We start from the raw sequence: 16,244 nt of genomic DNA, 5'->3' as shown, positions 1-16,244 counted from the left end.
CCTTATTCCAACTTTACCTGAAGCAACTTCCAAAAGCTTTTTCAACCGAGGGAATATCTTTAAAGTTTAATGTTCATATGCAGGATAATACACAGCGTGTCACTCGATTGAACTTTTTTTTCAATAAACAAATAAATTAATCTTAAATAATGAATGCAAATATAAAATACTTTCATATAAAATTATATATGTATTATGTACCTTCTACTTAAGGGTTTTCTAATATGGGGTTTTACTTTAAAAAGGTCTCTAGTTGGGCAACTATTACTTTTGACATTTGACAAGTAAAATCGATAAACCCTTTAAAATCCCATTGAACTGAAATTCACCACACAAATTTTGAAAACATAGCAATGACAGTTCGTCGTAAAGGACTTTCTCGGCCAGCAATAGTAAAATTGGAGGACAAATTCGAGCTGCTCAGAAAAGTTTATGATTTGAAGGAAAGAAATCGTGGACAGCACACAAGAATAACTGAAAATGTTACTGCTGTAGCCCACTGTTATTGATGAGCACTTGGTGTGCCGATTACTCTAGGAATTCTACATTCCACAAACGACATTGCGTCATATTTCTCACAAAGACTAAGGTCTTAAGATATTTTATTATGATTAAGAAAAGAACTAAATCCAATCTATCAAATGTACTTGCACTTTTGGCAACATGCTCTCTTATCAAAAATGTGTGCTTTCGGTTTTCATGAATCATTGCTCCATTGGATTAGTAATTTCCTTTCGAATCGTTCAATACAAGTTGTATTGGATCTATTCAAGTCTGAACACAACAAAATAAATGCTGCTGTGCCACAGGGCTCTGTTCTATCTCCAACACTCTTTCTCATTTTTATACATGATCTCCTGTCTGTAACTTCTAATCCAATACATTGTTTCGCGGAAGATAGTACTCTTAGCTTTTTTATATTCGTTTTCAGATTCACATCCCTCTTCTTCGGATGCAGAACTGCAACGACAAAATATGTTAAGCTTATTAAATTCCGACCTAAACAGCATTGTACAATGGGGAATAAGAAACCGCGTGGAATTTAACGCTTCGAAAACGCTTTGCTGTCTTGTATCGTTAAAGCCCGATATACCCCCTTTGCATTATCCATAGATGGCACTTGCGTTGAGGAGACTAAAGATCTCGATAATCTCTGTATTTTTATTACCAACCACCTTTTGTGGAACGATCACAAACGTCGCCAAAAATACTGCAAAATGTTTGGATTTTCTAAATCGATCCATTTAGTTTTTCTCCCTCTCTGATCTGGCTGATATCTAAAAGACTTATAAACTACCAAAGCTTGAGTATAACTCCCATATCTGAGCTGGTGCTCCTGCAACTTACTTTATCCTCTTGGATAGTATTCAACGTATAGCATTTAAATTGATAGGTGATACTAAGCTTGATATGTCGTAAGGTTCTTGTCTGACCCTTTTTTATTGTTATTTTAACGGTTTATGCTCTAGTGACCGTAATACTAGCGCTTTTAGAAATGCTCATCAGTATACCCTCGAGTCCAACTTCTGTCGTACAATTAAATGCAGAGATTCGTTCTTCAGCCGTACTATGCGAATGTGGAATGCCTCACCTCAAAACCAATGTGCATAGACATCTCTTTTGATCTTTTGAAACCCCTTTCTCCTCCTCCTAGTGTTCACACTGTTTCTGTGCATAATAGGGGTTATAATAGCCACTTGAATGTGCGCTTATTATAAAAAAAAATGCAACGTCCCATCGACTCTTCCCTGATTGAGTCCTTGAAATTCATCAGAAGGTCCATATTTTGATAACGCAGCAATTTTAAGATATATGTTTCCTTTCCTGACCACGTTGTTTCTGGACAAGGTAATCACAATTGACCATCGAAATCCTGTGATTTTAGAGCTTTAAACTAATATCTTGAGACCATGTAAAAAATAAGGTATATAGAAATGATCCACAATCGATTCAATTGGCCAGTTTATAGTTACAAGATTTCTGAGATTTATTTCAGTCGGATTGACAAAGCAAAGCAGTAAAAATAGCTTTTCATTTGTTGTCTTACTTTTTGGATTGTGTGATAGAGAATTCTTGAGAAATGGAATCCTAAAAATTCTATTTTCAGATTTCTCTTTTTAGTATGATAATATTAATAAAGTTTAGGTACGCCTGGAACAAAATATCGGCCAAGTGGTCGCCGTTCCTTCAGTGACACAACTCTATCCGATGGTCCACATGTTTGATGACGCTAAGGTAGAATTGGTTTCCATGCCGTTAATGTGCCAAATTATCTCATCCTTTAGCTCTTGAATTGTTGCTGGCTTACCGACGTACATTTTTTCTTTTAAATAGCCTTAAAGAAAGACGTTCAACTTTGTCAAATCACAAGATCTTTCGCTTCGTTAGCTGTGTTGCAAGTGGCACCGTCCTGTTAAAACCCCATATCTTCCACTTCCATATCTTAAAATTTCGGCCGTAAAAAGTTCGTTATTCAAAATAAGTAAATTGAAAGACGCAACAGTACGTTATTATTTGGACAAAAACACGGCCCGATGATGCCACCAGCCCATAAACCACACCCAACAATAACTCTTTGTGGGTGCATTGATTTTCCGACTTGATTATTACTTCTCAAAATGCGGCAATTCTGTTTATTGGATTTCTAGGAGATGAAAATTCGCCTCATCACTGAAGATGATTTTGATTCTTCGAAAATTGATCATACATTGTTGCCATTTCTTGGGACTATTCTGACCATTGACGAAGCTTTAAATAGTCAAGCGGTTTTGTTCTTGAATCAATTGCACCTTGAACACCCATTTTCATAACGAGTCAGAATAACTTTTACGCGTTGCTTGATTGTGTATCTTTCCATTGTTCAAATTGAATTAGTCTTTAAATTGAGATATGTCAAATGAAATGTAGACAAATTTTGACGTTTAGATGTGGTTCACATTCAACGTCAGCCCTTACAATTTAACCACCTTTTATTTCTACGAATACGTACATCTTTGAGGTTTTATAAATATAAACTCGCCAAATCACTTAAAGATTAAAGTTCATAAAAAAAATATCATACCTTAAACATTGCTAATGGCAACCTTTATATGTTTCCATGCAACGTCGTGGCCGTAAGCTTATCAATATCGTAACAAAATTGTGTTAAAAACGTTTCCAGTATTTCGAAGATCTTCTGTATTCTTAGAAACATAAACAAAGAAATTTCGCGCTTTTGCTGTCTAAAAATTTGGGAATAAAATTTGTACTACTCGATTTCTCAAGAATTCTCACTCAAACAATTCAAAACTTAAAAAATACAAAAATTTAATTTTTATAATTTTTTAAATCTGATTAATACTTCGTTTCTACGATTTGTCACAAATCTCCTTGAAATCTCGAAGATTAACCATACAAATTTTAATCTCCTCAAATGAAGATTCCAAATAAAACTCATTGAAATCTACTTGGAAACATTAGTTTGTTAAATCAAACAAACTGTTTTTTCGGAGAATAATTGTTGAACAGACCTATTTTTAACGCCAATTTCGTTTATTGACAGATGGAAATGTCAACAAAAACTGTCTGTCTCACTTCCTCTTCTCAAGAGGTATGGACTTCCTATAATTGGTGTCTTTTTTTTGAAATGCTGAAGATGAGAACAAAGATTTTCATAATTCTCTCGATACATACGGAAATTTTCTTTAATGAATTCATCACCGTTCTTATTAACATCCTTTTCCCAAAAAGTACTTGAACTTACCTCTGAATTTGGAAATATATGTAATAAATACAATGGACTGAGTTGTTGTACATTGTACTTACTTTAACCGATACTTTTCTTATAGGCTGCTTTATTTGTTGATGGAAACGTGCTATAAGAAAATTTTCAAAAATCTAAAAAAATATAAACTGTTCAAATGAGGAAATGAACCAACTGTATTTTAAACGTCAAATAAGACGTGTTTAGATTTCAGAGTGTAGCTCAGAGAGACAAAACAATGTTTAATACTATAAAATATCACTTTGTTAGTCTTAATCTCGTTTCAAGGTAGAATTAGCATAGAAGAAAGTTACGGCAGTGGTCGGATGAAAATAAACAAATATAAAAGAGAATTTGCTAAATGTACAAGGTTCAGTTATAAACATTCCCAAAAACATAATACTTTTCGAGGATGAAATAAAATCTTTTTGAAGTTGAAGTAAAAAAAATCCCTACAAAAAAGTGACAGCAAAATAAATTGACATGGAGTGTAAGCATCACTATAGAAGTTTAAAATTCCGAGAAACACAAAAACGCTGCATCATGAAAGTTACAACACAAACAGGCCAAACAGATTACAGATAACAGAGAAAAATTATGCGAAACGACGAACGAGTATAAATCTGTTTCAGCCAACAAGAACAACAAAAAAAAGAACATCCCAAAAAGTTAAGTCAGCCAACCAGAACCAAAACTCTGAAAAGGATAAAGTTTAAAAAGGCACTTTCTTCCTTAATACACACACACACACACTAAAACCTGGTTATATGAACTTCATTTATGTACATAGTTTTTTGCATAGTTCGTTATTCGAACACCCGACTTTTTTCAACCATATCCAACCAATATTTTTGGAAGAAGTACCATAAAATGCCAACGTTTTTGAGAATGGTATTTCTGTATTCTTATTTTGTTTTTTATTTACTCAATGTTCGCTTCATTTTGTGTCTGAAACAGATTTAAATAAAGGTTTCATATTTTATTTTGTTGTCAGTTAGTTTCCTCCATGGGTGGGATTTTCATTTTCACAGAAGATGGACTGTAAACGTCAAGCTTCATTTTTATACGAGATATTATGATAGTAGGTGATGCCAAATAAACTGAGATTTAGATAACCTTTGTTTTCGTTTCTGAGAATAAACGAGAGTATTTGAGATGATAACGTTGCGTTGCGTCACCTTAAAGTCGAGTTTATATTGCTGAAGTTTGAAATAGCCGCTACATGTCAAAACTTCATTTTTAACTATTTGAAATGTCAAATGAGTAGAATTTTGCTCAAATATTAAAAAAAATACTTTTACTTAGATTTTAACACATTTTTGGTTTACCCTTAAAGTTATAACCGTAGTTTTTAATTAAAATTGTTAAGGTTTTCCAATAAAATATTAATATATAATATTTTTCTTATAATTTTAGCTGACGATGAAATCAGTGGTCACTCGTCAACATGTGGAAAAATTCTAATATTTCTGTCATGCGTTCTTGTTGCTCTTACATTACCTTTCAGCTTATTTGTCTGTTTTAAGGTAAGTTCCCTTAAAGATTAGAGATTCTATTAATTTAATAACAACAAAAAAAAAACTTCTAATTTGTCTTCCTTTGTTTTATATCACTAAATAGGTTGTACAAGAATATGAACGAGCGGTTATATTTCGATTGGGTAGACTAATGCAAGGAGGTGCCAAAGGACCTGGTAATAATGATGATTGATGAGGAATTAATTACATTCCCTATAATAAACCTACCTTTATTATCTTCTCATGGCTTGAAGTTTGTGTTGTTTTATTTTTTATACATCGATTTACTATTTAATTTTTATTTTTCTCTTACGAGTACATACCTTTGTTAAGCTTTCGTTTTATGTATGTATTACATATACATAGATACTTTGCTAATTGAAGTTTTATGTTGCAGGGATTTTTTTCATTTTACCATGCATTGATGCTTACGCTCGTGTGGATTTGCGGACAAGGACATACGATGTACCACCACAAGAGGTAAGAGTTAATTAAAAAAGAAAGTAAGACAACAAAAAAAAAGAAAAACAGAAAAAGTCCCTTTTTTAATGAATTTGGAAAATATAGTGTTTTTTTTATTTCATGAAGAGAAACGAAAGGATATAGGATAGATATTATATATACGTATGTATTTAAGAAGAATTAACAATTTTAAAGTACATATGTATACACATATGCGTTAAGGAAAATTTAAGCCAAATTGTATTATTAAAAACGAAATTAAAAATAATTTTCGTACTTTAAACCCATACTTGCTTTCAAAAAAAAAATAAATAGTATTGAATTTACATTTGTAATAAAGGTTTAAATCAAAATGTACATACATTAAGGTAAGTTATTATTAGAAGCTTATCAAGCCGACAGAACCATTTATTTGATTTTTAGGACACGTACTCGTAATTAAATGGTTGATCTTAACAAGCATCTGTTTTTTTTTTAACTAACCATTTTTAAGTCAAAGCATCACAAGAAAGGTTTAGATCTACTGAAAGCTTTATATATGTTTTTCAATTGCAAGCTTAGAAATACAGGGCCCGGCAAAAAGATCTCCCATATAACAGACAAATTCCATTGATTTTTTTTTTTAAATTGGAACCAGACTTCTTTGTGGTTCCTAATAAACTGATTTAGGTTTGGATGGAGGAAGGTCTCAATCAAGTGACAGTAGCGATCCGCATTAACCTAACACACCAAATTCAGCAACAGCACACCAAACTGTCACGCCATTATGATTACTAAAAACGGCACGTAGACCTCTATCTATCTGCACCCAGAATACCATTTTATCTATAATTGCTTTAAATATAAACGTCTAAAAATATGGGAGGTTTTTTTGTCGGACCCTGTATGAGGTCAAAAATGTAAATTACATAATGTTATGATAGGGATCATGACATAATATAACGCTCTGCAGGTTATGTAAAGTCTACAAAAAATGAAGTGTTAACTTTTTCTTCACGGATGTACATTTACAATAACAAAAAGATGTCCCTTGATTATTCATATATAATTATTCATTGAAAAACTTCTCTTTGTGACCAGTGTTTTATTTGTATTTCTTTATGAAACGACCTATAAAATAGATTAACACATTACAACGCACAATAAAAATTTAATCAAAAAAAAGTCAACCGATATAAGCAACAAATAAACTGTAGTTCCCTTTACAAAAAAGAAAATGAAGTTGATCAACTATACAACAATTTCGTCTCAAAAATGAAAAGTATACATATATCCTGGTTTTTCTTAAATTATAAGCGAAAACAAAAACCAAATCAAGAGTTGGATAGCCACAGAAAAAGAGCATTGCAATAAAAGAGATGCAATGTGTAAAAAATGAAAGAATAATATTCGACATTAAAGTTACAAATCCATATACCTACAAATGAAAAATCTAAATTTTACAGAAATGAAATACTTAACGAAAAACATGATCCCCAAAAAACTTGTGGTATAAAAGACGAAATATTGATTAGAAATAAAGCGTCAGTGGATGAAATTATACAACACAATTTTCATAAAACGTTGAAAGTAGTTATTAATCACTAAATCACCAAAAACTTGCTAACATTTTTTCCACACCAACCAACCAACGAAGATTGCACACATATCCAATGTAAAAACATCAAAGACAGCCTTGTCAAAAACTTCCCCAATCAATCTAATATTTAGAAGAAGCTGATGAAATCGAAATTAATAATATACTTCGAAGTCTGAATTCTAATAAAAACCCATGTGCTGACGATATAAGGGAATGCGCTATTAAACTCAGTGCAAACCTACTACAGTTCCAGTAAGGTTGAACTACTTAGTGAACACCTTATAGGGCTTCTTCGACATATTCGGAGCCCAGGCCTGTAAGGTGCGGTTTATCTGGCTCCCATTCTTTGGAGTTATACTAAGGATCTGGCCCTCCAGGTTGGGGGTTGTGCCGTCGGGGTGACTTCCTGGCCACGTAAAAAATACCTTAAGTTTCGAAGCACCAACAAGCCTCGGATACGGACGGATTCACTGCTGACAACCCACGCAAACGAAACAAGGACAACGAACTTCGGATATGTACGTGGGATGTTAGGTCCCTTAAAAGGCCACGTGCAGCCGAACAATTAGCGGAAGCCCTAAACTGCTGCAAGGCAGATATTACAGCCATTAAAGAAGTGCGATGGGATGGACCGGGCAAACGCAAACTAAAAGACTGCGATATCTACTACGGCGACTGCTACCGAGAACAAAGACAGGTGTGGATTTGTTGTTGGAACTAGGCTCCAGCAAAAAGTCTTGAGTTTCAACAGTGTGAGCGAGCGCATCACGACAATCCGCATCAAGGCTAAATTCGCCAACATAAGCCTAATATGCGCGCATGCCCCAACAGAGCAGAAAGATGAAGACACCGAGAACATTTTTTTCGAGCTCTTGGACAAGACATATGAACAGTGCCCTGGCTATGACAATAAAATTGTCGTGGGAGATTTTAATGCCAAGCTAGGAAGAGAAGACATCTTTGGGGGCATAATCGGGAGATACAGCCTGCATGACACTACCTACGACAAAGGATTCAGGCTGGTCGATTTCGCTGCGGGGCGAGACGTTCTGGTAGCTAGCACGCAGTTCACACATCTTAATATCCACAAGGGGACATGGAAATCTCCTGATCAATCAACCGTCAACCAGATTGGCCACATTGCGATCGACGCACGACACTTGTCCAGTATCCAGGATATCCGAACATTCCGAGAGGCCAACATTGACTCGGACTCGTCGAAGATTCGACGTAAGACGGCTACAATCACAAGAGACTGCTATGGCCTTTTCCGATCGAGTCTCTTATAAATTCTTAAGGAGTCCTTTGCTTAATGCATTAAGCATTGAAATCAGTGGCAACATTGCTTTGCAGAAATCAGAGATGCCGCCTCTGAAGTGCTAGGTTTCACACGGCCACCACAGCGAAACCCCTGGTTTGACGACGAATGCCGGCAAGCTCACGCAGCAAAACAAGAGGCATACAAAACGGCGCTGCACAAAAGGACAAGATCTGCTCGCGAGCTCTACGAGCAGAAGAGGAGAGAGGAACACCGGCTTCTTAGACGAAAAAAAAAGAGAGCATGAGAAGCACGCGATCGAGGAGATAGAGGGATGTCACAACAGGAATGAGGTTCGTAAATTTTACCAAAAGGTAAAAAAAACTTCCCAAGTGTACCAGTCACGAACCGAAGCCTGTAAAGACGATTAGGGGAACATCGTAGTAGAACTGCAGTCGATACTGAGAATATGGAAAGACCACTTCTCCAAATTATATAACGGCGAGGACGAACCGAATTCCGATAAAAGGGAGATAGAACCACTCAACCTCGGCGACGCAAAACAACAATCCCGCCTACCCGACCTTGACGAAGTGAAGAAAGCTATATCTAAACTTAAGTCAAACAAAGCTGCTGGAGCTGACGGTATCGCTGCCGAACTATTCAAGGCAGCAGGCGATGACTTGGTACGGAGCATGCACCAACTCATCTGCAAAATATGGTCGGAAGAAAGCATGCCCGATGAGTGGATAGTGTGCCCAATACATAAGAAAGGAGACCCTCTAAACTGCGCCAACTACAGAGGCATCAGTCTCCTTAACATTGCGTTTAAGATCCTCTCTGCCGTATTATGTGAACGTCTGAAGCCATTCGTCAACAACCTGATTGGTCCTTATCAGTGTGGCTTCAGACCAGGAAAGTCCACTATCGACCAAATATTCACACTACGGCAGATCTTGGAAAAAACCCAGGAGCTTCAAATCGATACCCACCATCTCTTTATCGATATTAAAGCCGCGTATGACAGCATCTATAGAGAAGAGCTCTACCGAGCAATGTCTAGTTTTGGCATCCCTGTCAAACATATCCGTTTGTGCAGAATGACGATGGAGAATGCACGCTGCTCTATCAAGGTCGGAAAAGATCTTACCGATGCATTTTCAAAGGTCCATCCAATTACTCGGATACGCAGATGATATTGACATAATTGTAAGATCAAAGCGTGATGTCAGTGGAGCGTTTTTGAGCATTGTGACGGAATCGAAGAAGATGAGTTTAGTGGTCAATGAGGGCAAAACCAAGTATATGCTGTCATCAAAAAAGGACAGTGAAACGTCACCATGGACAGCTATAACTTTGAGGTAGTTAATTACTTTGTCTACCTAGGCACCGCTATTAATACAGACAACGACATAAGCTCTGAAATCAAACGAAGAATAAATCTTGCAAATCGCTGCTTCTTTGGACTTAGAAGACAATTGAGAAGTAAAGTCCTCTCTCGAGCATGTAAAATCACCATCTATAAGACACTCATCATCCCGGTTCTCATTTATGGCGCTAAGGCCTGAACCCTGTCAAAGAAAGATGAGAGCGTCTTAGGATGATTCGAGAGAAAAATTCTTCGGTTGATTTTTGGTCCCATACGAATAGATGGAGAATGGAGGAGAAGAAATAACGACGAACTGTACGGGCTGTACAGCAACACTGACCTAGTTAGCAGAATTAAAGTCCAACGGCTTATATGGCTAGGTCATGTAAAACGGATGGACATCAACGATCCAGCCCGGAAGGTCTTCGAATCCAACCCCGAGGTACGGCGCAATAGAGGAAAACCGCTACTTAGGTGGCGCAACCAGGTGGGAGAGGACCTCAACCAACCTGGCGTGCGAAACTTTAGACAGCTAGCTAGGGACCGAGCTGGATGGAGACGCTTGTTGGTTGAGGCCCAGGTCCGCCCCGGACTGTAGCGCCACCTTAAGTAAGTAAGCAAACCTAATAAAACCATTGATTCAACAAATTGTTAATAGAAGTTTGCACCAAAAGTGCGTTCCGAAAGTCTTAAAGACTTAAATTATTCAATTACTCTGTTGTTGTTTCTGTGTGGCACGTAGCGCCGTCTATCTTTAACCATGTGTTGTCTAGGTTCATATGGTCCAATTTTGGCCATAAGAAATAAGTTGTCATCGTTATTTAGCGCTTGCTGTTGACGGCGACCTCCTCACTAACGTCGTTTTCAAAAAAGAACGGACCAATAACGCCATCGGCCCAAAATCTGCACCAAACGGCAAATTTTTTAGGATGCATTATCATCTGATGAACCTCGTTGCTTGTTAACACGGTCATTCATCCAAAAATACGCCTAAAGATGATTTTTCGGCCAAAAATTGGATCGTCTTCCAAATGATTCGAAGCCCAGTCAGCGAACAAACGGCGTTGTCTATGGTCATAAACTTTGAGCTTCTGAGTCACTTGGACCTTGTACAAGTGTGGGCCCAAGTCCCGACAAGAAATTCACCAAGTTAAAGCCTGCGAATAAATAAAAAAAAAGATTTGAGAGATGTCACCAAAACAAAATTGCCAAAATTGCTGCCACGGGGCTCCATAATCTCCTTGCGCCAATTGAAAAGCCTTTTATTTAATTTGACAATAGTTCTTGAATGCTTCGACGATTTAAGATTCCAACAACCTATTTCACATAGCGTAAACTCTAAAAGACGATTTTAAAAGCCGAAAACGGCAAAATTTATTATACGCTCCATCGATTATGTACCAACTTTCTAAAAACCTTACAAATCTTTGTAAATTTAAAAACGTAAAACAAAATTAAAATAGTTTTTTTTAAATGAAATTTAAAAAAACCATGCACTGTTGAAAGTAAATTGAATGTTTTTTCTCTAATGAATATATTACTAAATTAAAATTTAAAAATCCAATCAATTCAAATACTATAAAACTTCAATCACATGCAGTTAAGCAAAATCTTCGTGGGTGATGCAATAATTATTGTAAAACCTTTTGAATAGGAGTAAATAAAAATGTAAACAAAATCTAATTCTAATCCTAAATCTCCGGCTTATTAACAAAGCCATTCAAATTTTGCCTCCAGAAACAATCCATGTTAGTTTTAATTCATAGATTAATATCTTTCGATTTTCAATTGAAGTTCAACAAAAGTTTAGGATTATAAATAATAGCTTATAAGCGTTCCTTGGGATTTAATTTAAATACGTGGATCATGTTATTTGTTCAATTTACCAAATGAAACGAAAGTATTAAAAAAAACTTGAACTTCAAACAGTATTCAAATTCCTATTATCCTGTGAGTGCACTCAATTTATTTTTAAGGATTTAACATCCTAGCTAATTTACATGAATATAAAGTTTCACATTTCTTTTCTTCATGCTATTTCAATGAAGGGAACATTTTTATACAACTAATTTTTTCGTTTTTGAATGCTTTTAGCATAATATTTTTGATATGTGTTACTCTGGGTAATAATTTGTTATGCAGCTTATGAATTCAAGATTTCCTTTCATGTTCGTGAAAAACGAACACGAAAATGTAAAATATTACCCTTATTTTAAACATCATTTCAAAGCAAGAGGATTCATTCATGTAGAGATTAAACCTTGAAGGAAAAATATCAATAAAAACTTGCGAGATTCAAACAACGATTTCATTTCACATAATTAAGAGTAAAAACTTAACTTTTCCCTGTCTCATTTTTAAAAGAGCATCTTGAAATTTAACTGACTTTATGCTCAAATCCTTAGAAAACGTAAAATAAAATATTCATTTTCACCGCAAAATGACGAACATAAAGTACACAAGAAAATTAATTCAAGTTGCGCTTTTTAAAACTTCAGGAAGTTGAGTAAATCAAGAAAAAAGTTTCAAAAGAAACTTCCTCAGCTAAAGGTCAACTTATATAATATAATTTTAAAACAATTACGAACCGACACGAAATAAATCATAAAAAAGAAAATCCTAGTTTCTCGTTTCATTTCTATCTCAATATAAATGTGTAGGACTGCAGGTTTCAAAGGACTAGACATAAGACCATAAACCTTAATAGGGCTTAGGTAATTTGTCTCCTTCCTTGCCAAACATTCTCGTCTTCTTTTTCCTCTGTGTCTCTCTATTTTATATGCGGACGTAAAAATGAAAAAAAAAATTAAATTGCGGACAGAAATTTAAAAATCATAACTTTTCTTTTTATTGTTTTCTCTTCTCTTTTGCCACAAAAGGTCCTTACAAAGGATAGCGTCACGGTGTCGGTGGATGCTGTAGTTTATTACCGTGTGTCAAACGCCACCGTTTCTATAGCCAATGTAGAAAATGCACACCACTCGACGCGCCTCTTGGCACAAACGACGCTTCGCAATACAATGGGTACGCGCCATTTACACGAGATTCTCAGTGAAAGGATGACAATTTCTGGAACTATGCAAGTGAGTTCTTATAAAATTTAGTTTTATTTTTATTTTTCTCGTTTGATGTGTTTTTTTGTTTGTTGTTGTTGGATTATTATTTTGGAATGTGCGGTTGTTCGAAAGGTTAACCAAAAACCATTTTTGTGTTTTATACAAAATTAACAGTGTGGCAATCTTATATTTATTTAAAATATATTTTTAAACTTTTGGTTATATATGTAATATTAATTTAAAAATAATTTTCTTAAAGTAATATATATTTTACAAAAACATTTTTGTTTATGTAAGTGTTTGACTTATAAATTGTACAATCATGTTCTGGACCTTGTTTTAAAGATCTAGCTATGTATATCTGAAGATAAATCAATATATCCTATTTTTCTAATTCTGTTCATCACAATGTTTTAGATATTTTTTTCTCTTTTTATGATTTTATCAAATGTACCAATTGTGTGAAATTGAAACTTGGTGCTAATTTCGTGGCGTTAGTATTTTTGTTCTTTGTATTTTTTACATTTTTATGACTTTTTTATTGATAATCTGAAATTGACAATTGATATGCATGTTCCTAAAATTGAACTCAAAACAAATTCCAAGCCTCCTTGGTTAAAAAAAAGCTAAGTAACTTAAGCAATAGAAACAACTAGGCTTATAAAAGCTTACTGATAGCAGAAAATAAAGATAACCTACAAAATATTTGTATCTAACTGGCACGAGAATTCGATGTTCTTAGTAATAAGTTCTTCTGGGCCTACATCAAGAAAAAAAATCGAGTATTAAGGTAGATATCGGTTGTTTAGAATTAAATATTTCAGATATTGAAGATGATCTCCTGAGTTTAAATGATAACAATAAAATAAGGTCCAGACGAAATTATACCGATTGTTCTTAAAAAATGTAAAAATGTGATGCTTCTCTTGCTGAACTGCATTTTCTAATTTCTAATAGCTCTTTAGAGAACGGGGAATTTCTTCCAACATGGAATTTTCATGTTCATGTTCTAAGCAGCAAATATCAAACTACCGTCAGATTTGTAATTTGTATATATTTGTATACCAACACTCTTTGAGAAATTGATATAAAGGGTGTCCCAAATTTAACGCAAAATTTGAATTTGCCGCCATTTGTGCAGTGAAGTGTTGGCAACCCTGAAAAAAAGCAATTTGACAGCTAACAGTATAGGGTTATTAAAAATGGAGCGTTACACGATAGAACAACGTGTCTTCATTATTAAAGAATATTTCAAAAATAGTGAAAGCTTGGCGGCTGCAGTTCGAAAATTTCATACAAAATATGGTCGGAATAGTGTTTTAACTTCGTCAACTGTGTCTTCACAGTTTAATTGAAGATTAATTGAAAAATTCATGGAGACTGGATCCGTTGGAGACGCCAAACACACTGGTCGTCCAAAAACAAGCCGTTCAAATGTGAATGTCGAAGCAGTGCGTGAGAGTGTTGCTGACAATCCAGGAACCTCAATTCGACGTCGTGGACAAGAATTGCAAATTTCAAGAACCTCTCTACAGCGTATACTCACCAAAGATCTGTGTCTTCATGCTTACAAAATTCAATTAACACAACAATTGAAGCCTAATGACCATGGACAGAGAAGAGAGTTCATTGAATGGATTATTGAACATCAACAAATGGACCCTGATTTTTTGAGCAAAATCATCCTTTGGCTTTGTCAATCGCCAAAATTGCCGCATTTGGGGTTCTGAGAACCCACATGTGACTGTCGAAAAGCAAATGCATCCACAACGCGTGACTGTATGGTGTGGATTTTGGGCTGGAGGCATAATTGGGCCATATTTTTTTGAAAATGATGCTGGTCAAGCAGTGACTGTTACTGGTGCTCGATATCGCGACATGATTACACAGTTCTTTCTGCCAAAATTGGATGATATTGATGTGTCCAATATGTGGTTTCAACAAGACGGTGCCACATGTCACGGCCTCCTAGATCGTGTGATTTAACACCATTAGACTTCTTTTTATGGGGTTATTTGAAATCACAAGTCTATGTCAACAAGCCCACAACCACCCGTGCATTAAAGGAGGCGATTCAACGCTGCATCAACGAAATTCAGCCACATTTATACAGAATGGTCATGGAAAATTTCAACAAAAGAGTGCGCATGTGCTTGCAAAGCCGTGGAGGCCATTTGTCCGATGTGTTATTCCATACATAACCCTATCCTATGTACTTTACGAGTCAATAAAAATATAACTATCAAAAAACTAAAAACGGCATTTTCTATTTAATTCAAATCTTGCGTTAATTTTAGGACACCCTTTATATGTATATCAAAAACTAACATTTTTAGTTCACCGCATTTACATTTCACGGCTCCAACATGATTTCATTGCAGGAAGGTCAACAACGACTAATCTTTCTATTTTATCAAACTTCATTTTAAATAATCTCGAAGAAGGATATCAAATTGATATAAGGCATAACACATATATTTTAATGATGACATTACAAAAATTTGGTTATCATTCTAAGTTTTTCAGATTTATTGATTTATTTATTGACATCAATTAGAGATCTTAACATTTACAATTAGATTACAAGAGAGCGAGAAATAAAAAATCATTTATAACAAAAAAAATGGCGTGATAATATATAACATTAAGTGTTTAAAATAACAATTATAAACATGGTTTAACTAATTAATTCAATAAGAACAAAAGTATATTACTTTTTAAAGTGTAGCTGTTTATCTGAAAATTAAAATCAGTATGATTTAAAATGAGATTAGTTTCTCTAACACAGGGAGTTAAAGGTTCATTACGAACATAGTTACCTACGTTCTTTTTCTCGGAATAAGCGACGTTTCCTAATTTGAAGTGAGGGAGCATACAATTCTATCAACGATAAAAGGAAAGGGCATTTGATATAATGAATATCACTCATAAACAGTACTACTTTTCCTTCTATTTTCAAGTGACTGAGTTCCAAGAAGTTAACATCTAGTCGAGTACGACATGATTTCGACGTTCATATTTAATTTCTAAATTATAAACATTTTTTTTAATCTTTTAAATTCTATTTGAATAATTATTGTAGCAATGATTCCAAATCACATAACAGTATTGTAAGTTTGATCCAACATAGGAGTTAAATAGAGATTTAAGGACTAAAGAGTCCTTCAAGTCCTTTGAATAACGTTTAGTAAAACATAGCATTAATGTGGATTTAGCTACAATATATTCTATATGCTTGCTTTAGTTTAGTTTTGCATCAAA

The 16,244-nt window shown here is 34.8% G+C and overlaps 1 protein-coding gene across 7 annotated transcripts in view; it reads left to right on the top strand.

Moving 5' to 3' along the window:
- LOC129944275 (band 7 protein AGAP004871) overlaps positions 1-16,244 on the top strand; it is a 165,995-nt gene that overhangs the window by 125,349 nt on the left and 24,402 nt on the right. For all 7 annotated transcript variants that reach the window (XM_056053605.1, XM_056053604.1, XM_056053606.1 and 4 more), the window contains 4 exons: positions 5,159-5,268; positions 5,363-5,435; positions 5,657-5,739; positions 12,807-13,010. In XM_056053605.1, coding sequence (XP_055909580.1) covers positions 5,159-5,268; positions 5,363-5,435; positions 5,657-5,739; positions 12,807-13,010 — 470 coding nt within the window. The remainder of the gene's footprint in view (positions 1-5,158; positions 5,269-5,362; positions 5,436-5,656; positions 5,740-12,806; positions 13,011-16,244) is intronic.

The sequence above is a fragment of the Eupeodes corollae genome, chromosome 2, assembly GCF_945859685.1.
Source record: "Eupeodes corollae chromosome 2, idEupCoro1.1, whole genome shotgun sequence".
NCBI lineage: Eukaryota > Metazoa > Arthropoda > Insecta > Diptera > Syrphidae > Eupeodes > Eupeodes corollae.
This window is presented reverse-complemented; position numbering and strand designations above follow the sequence as displayed.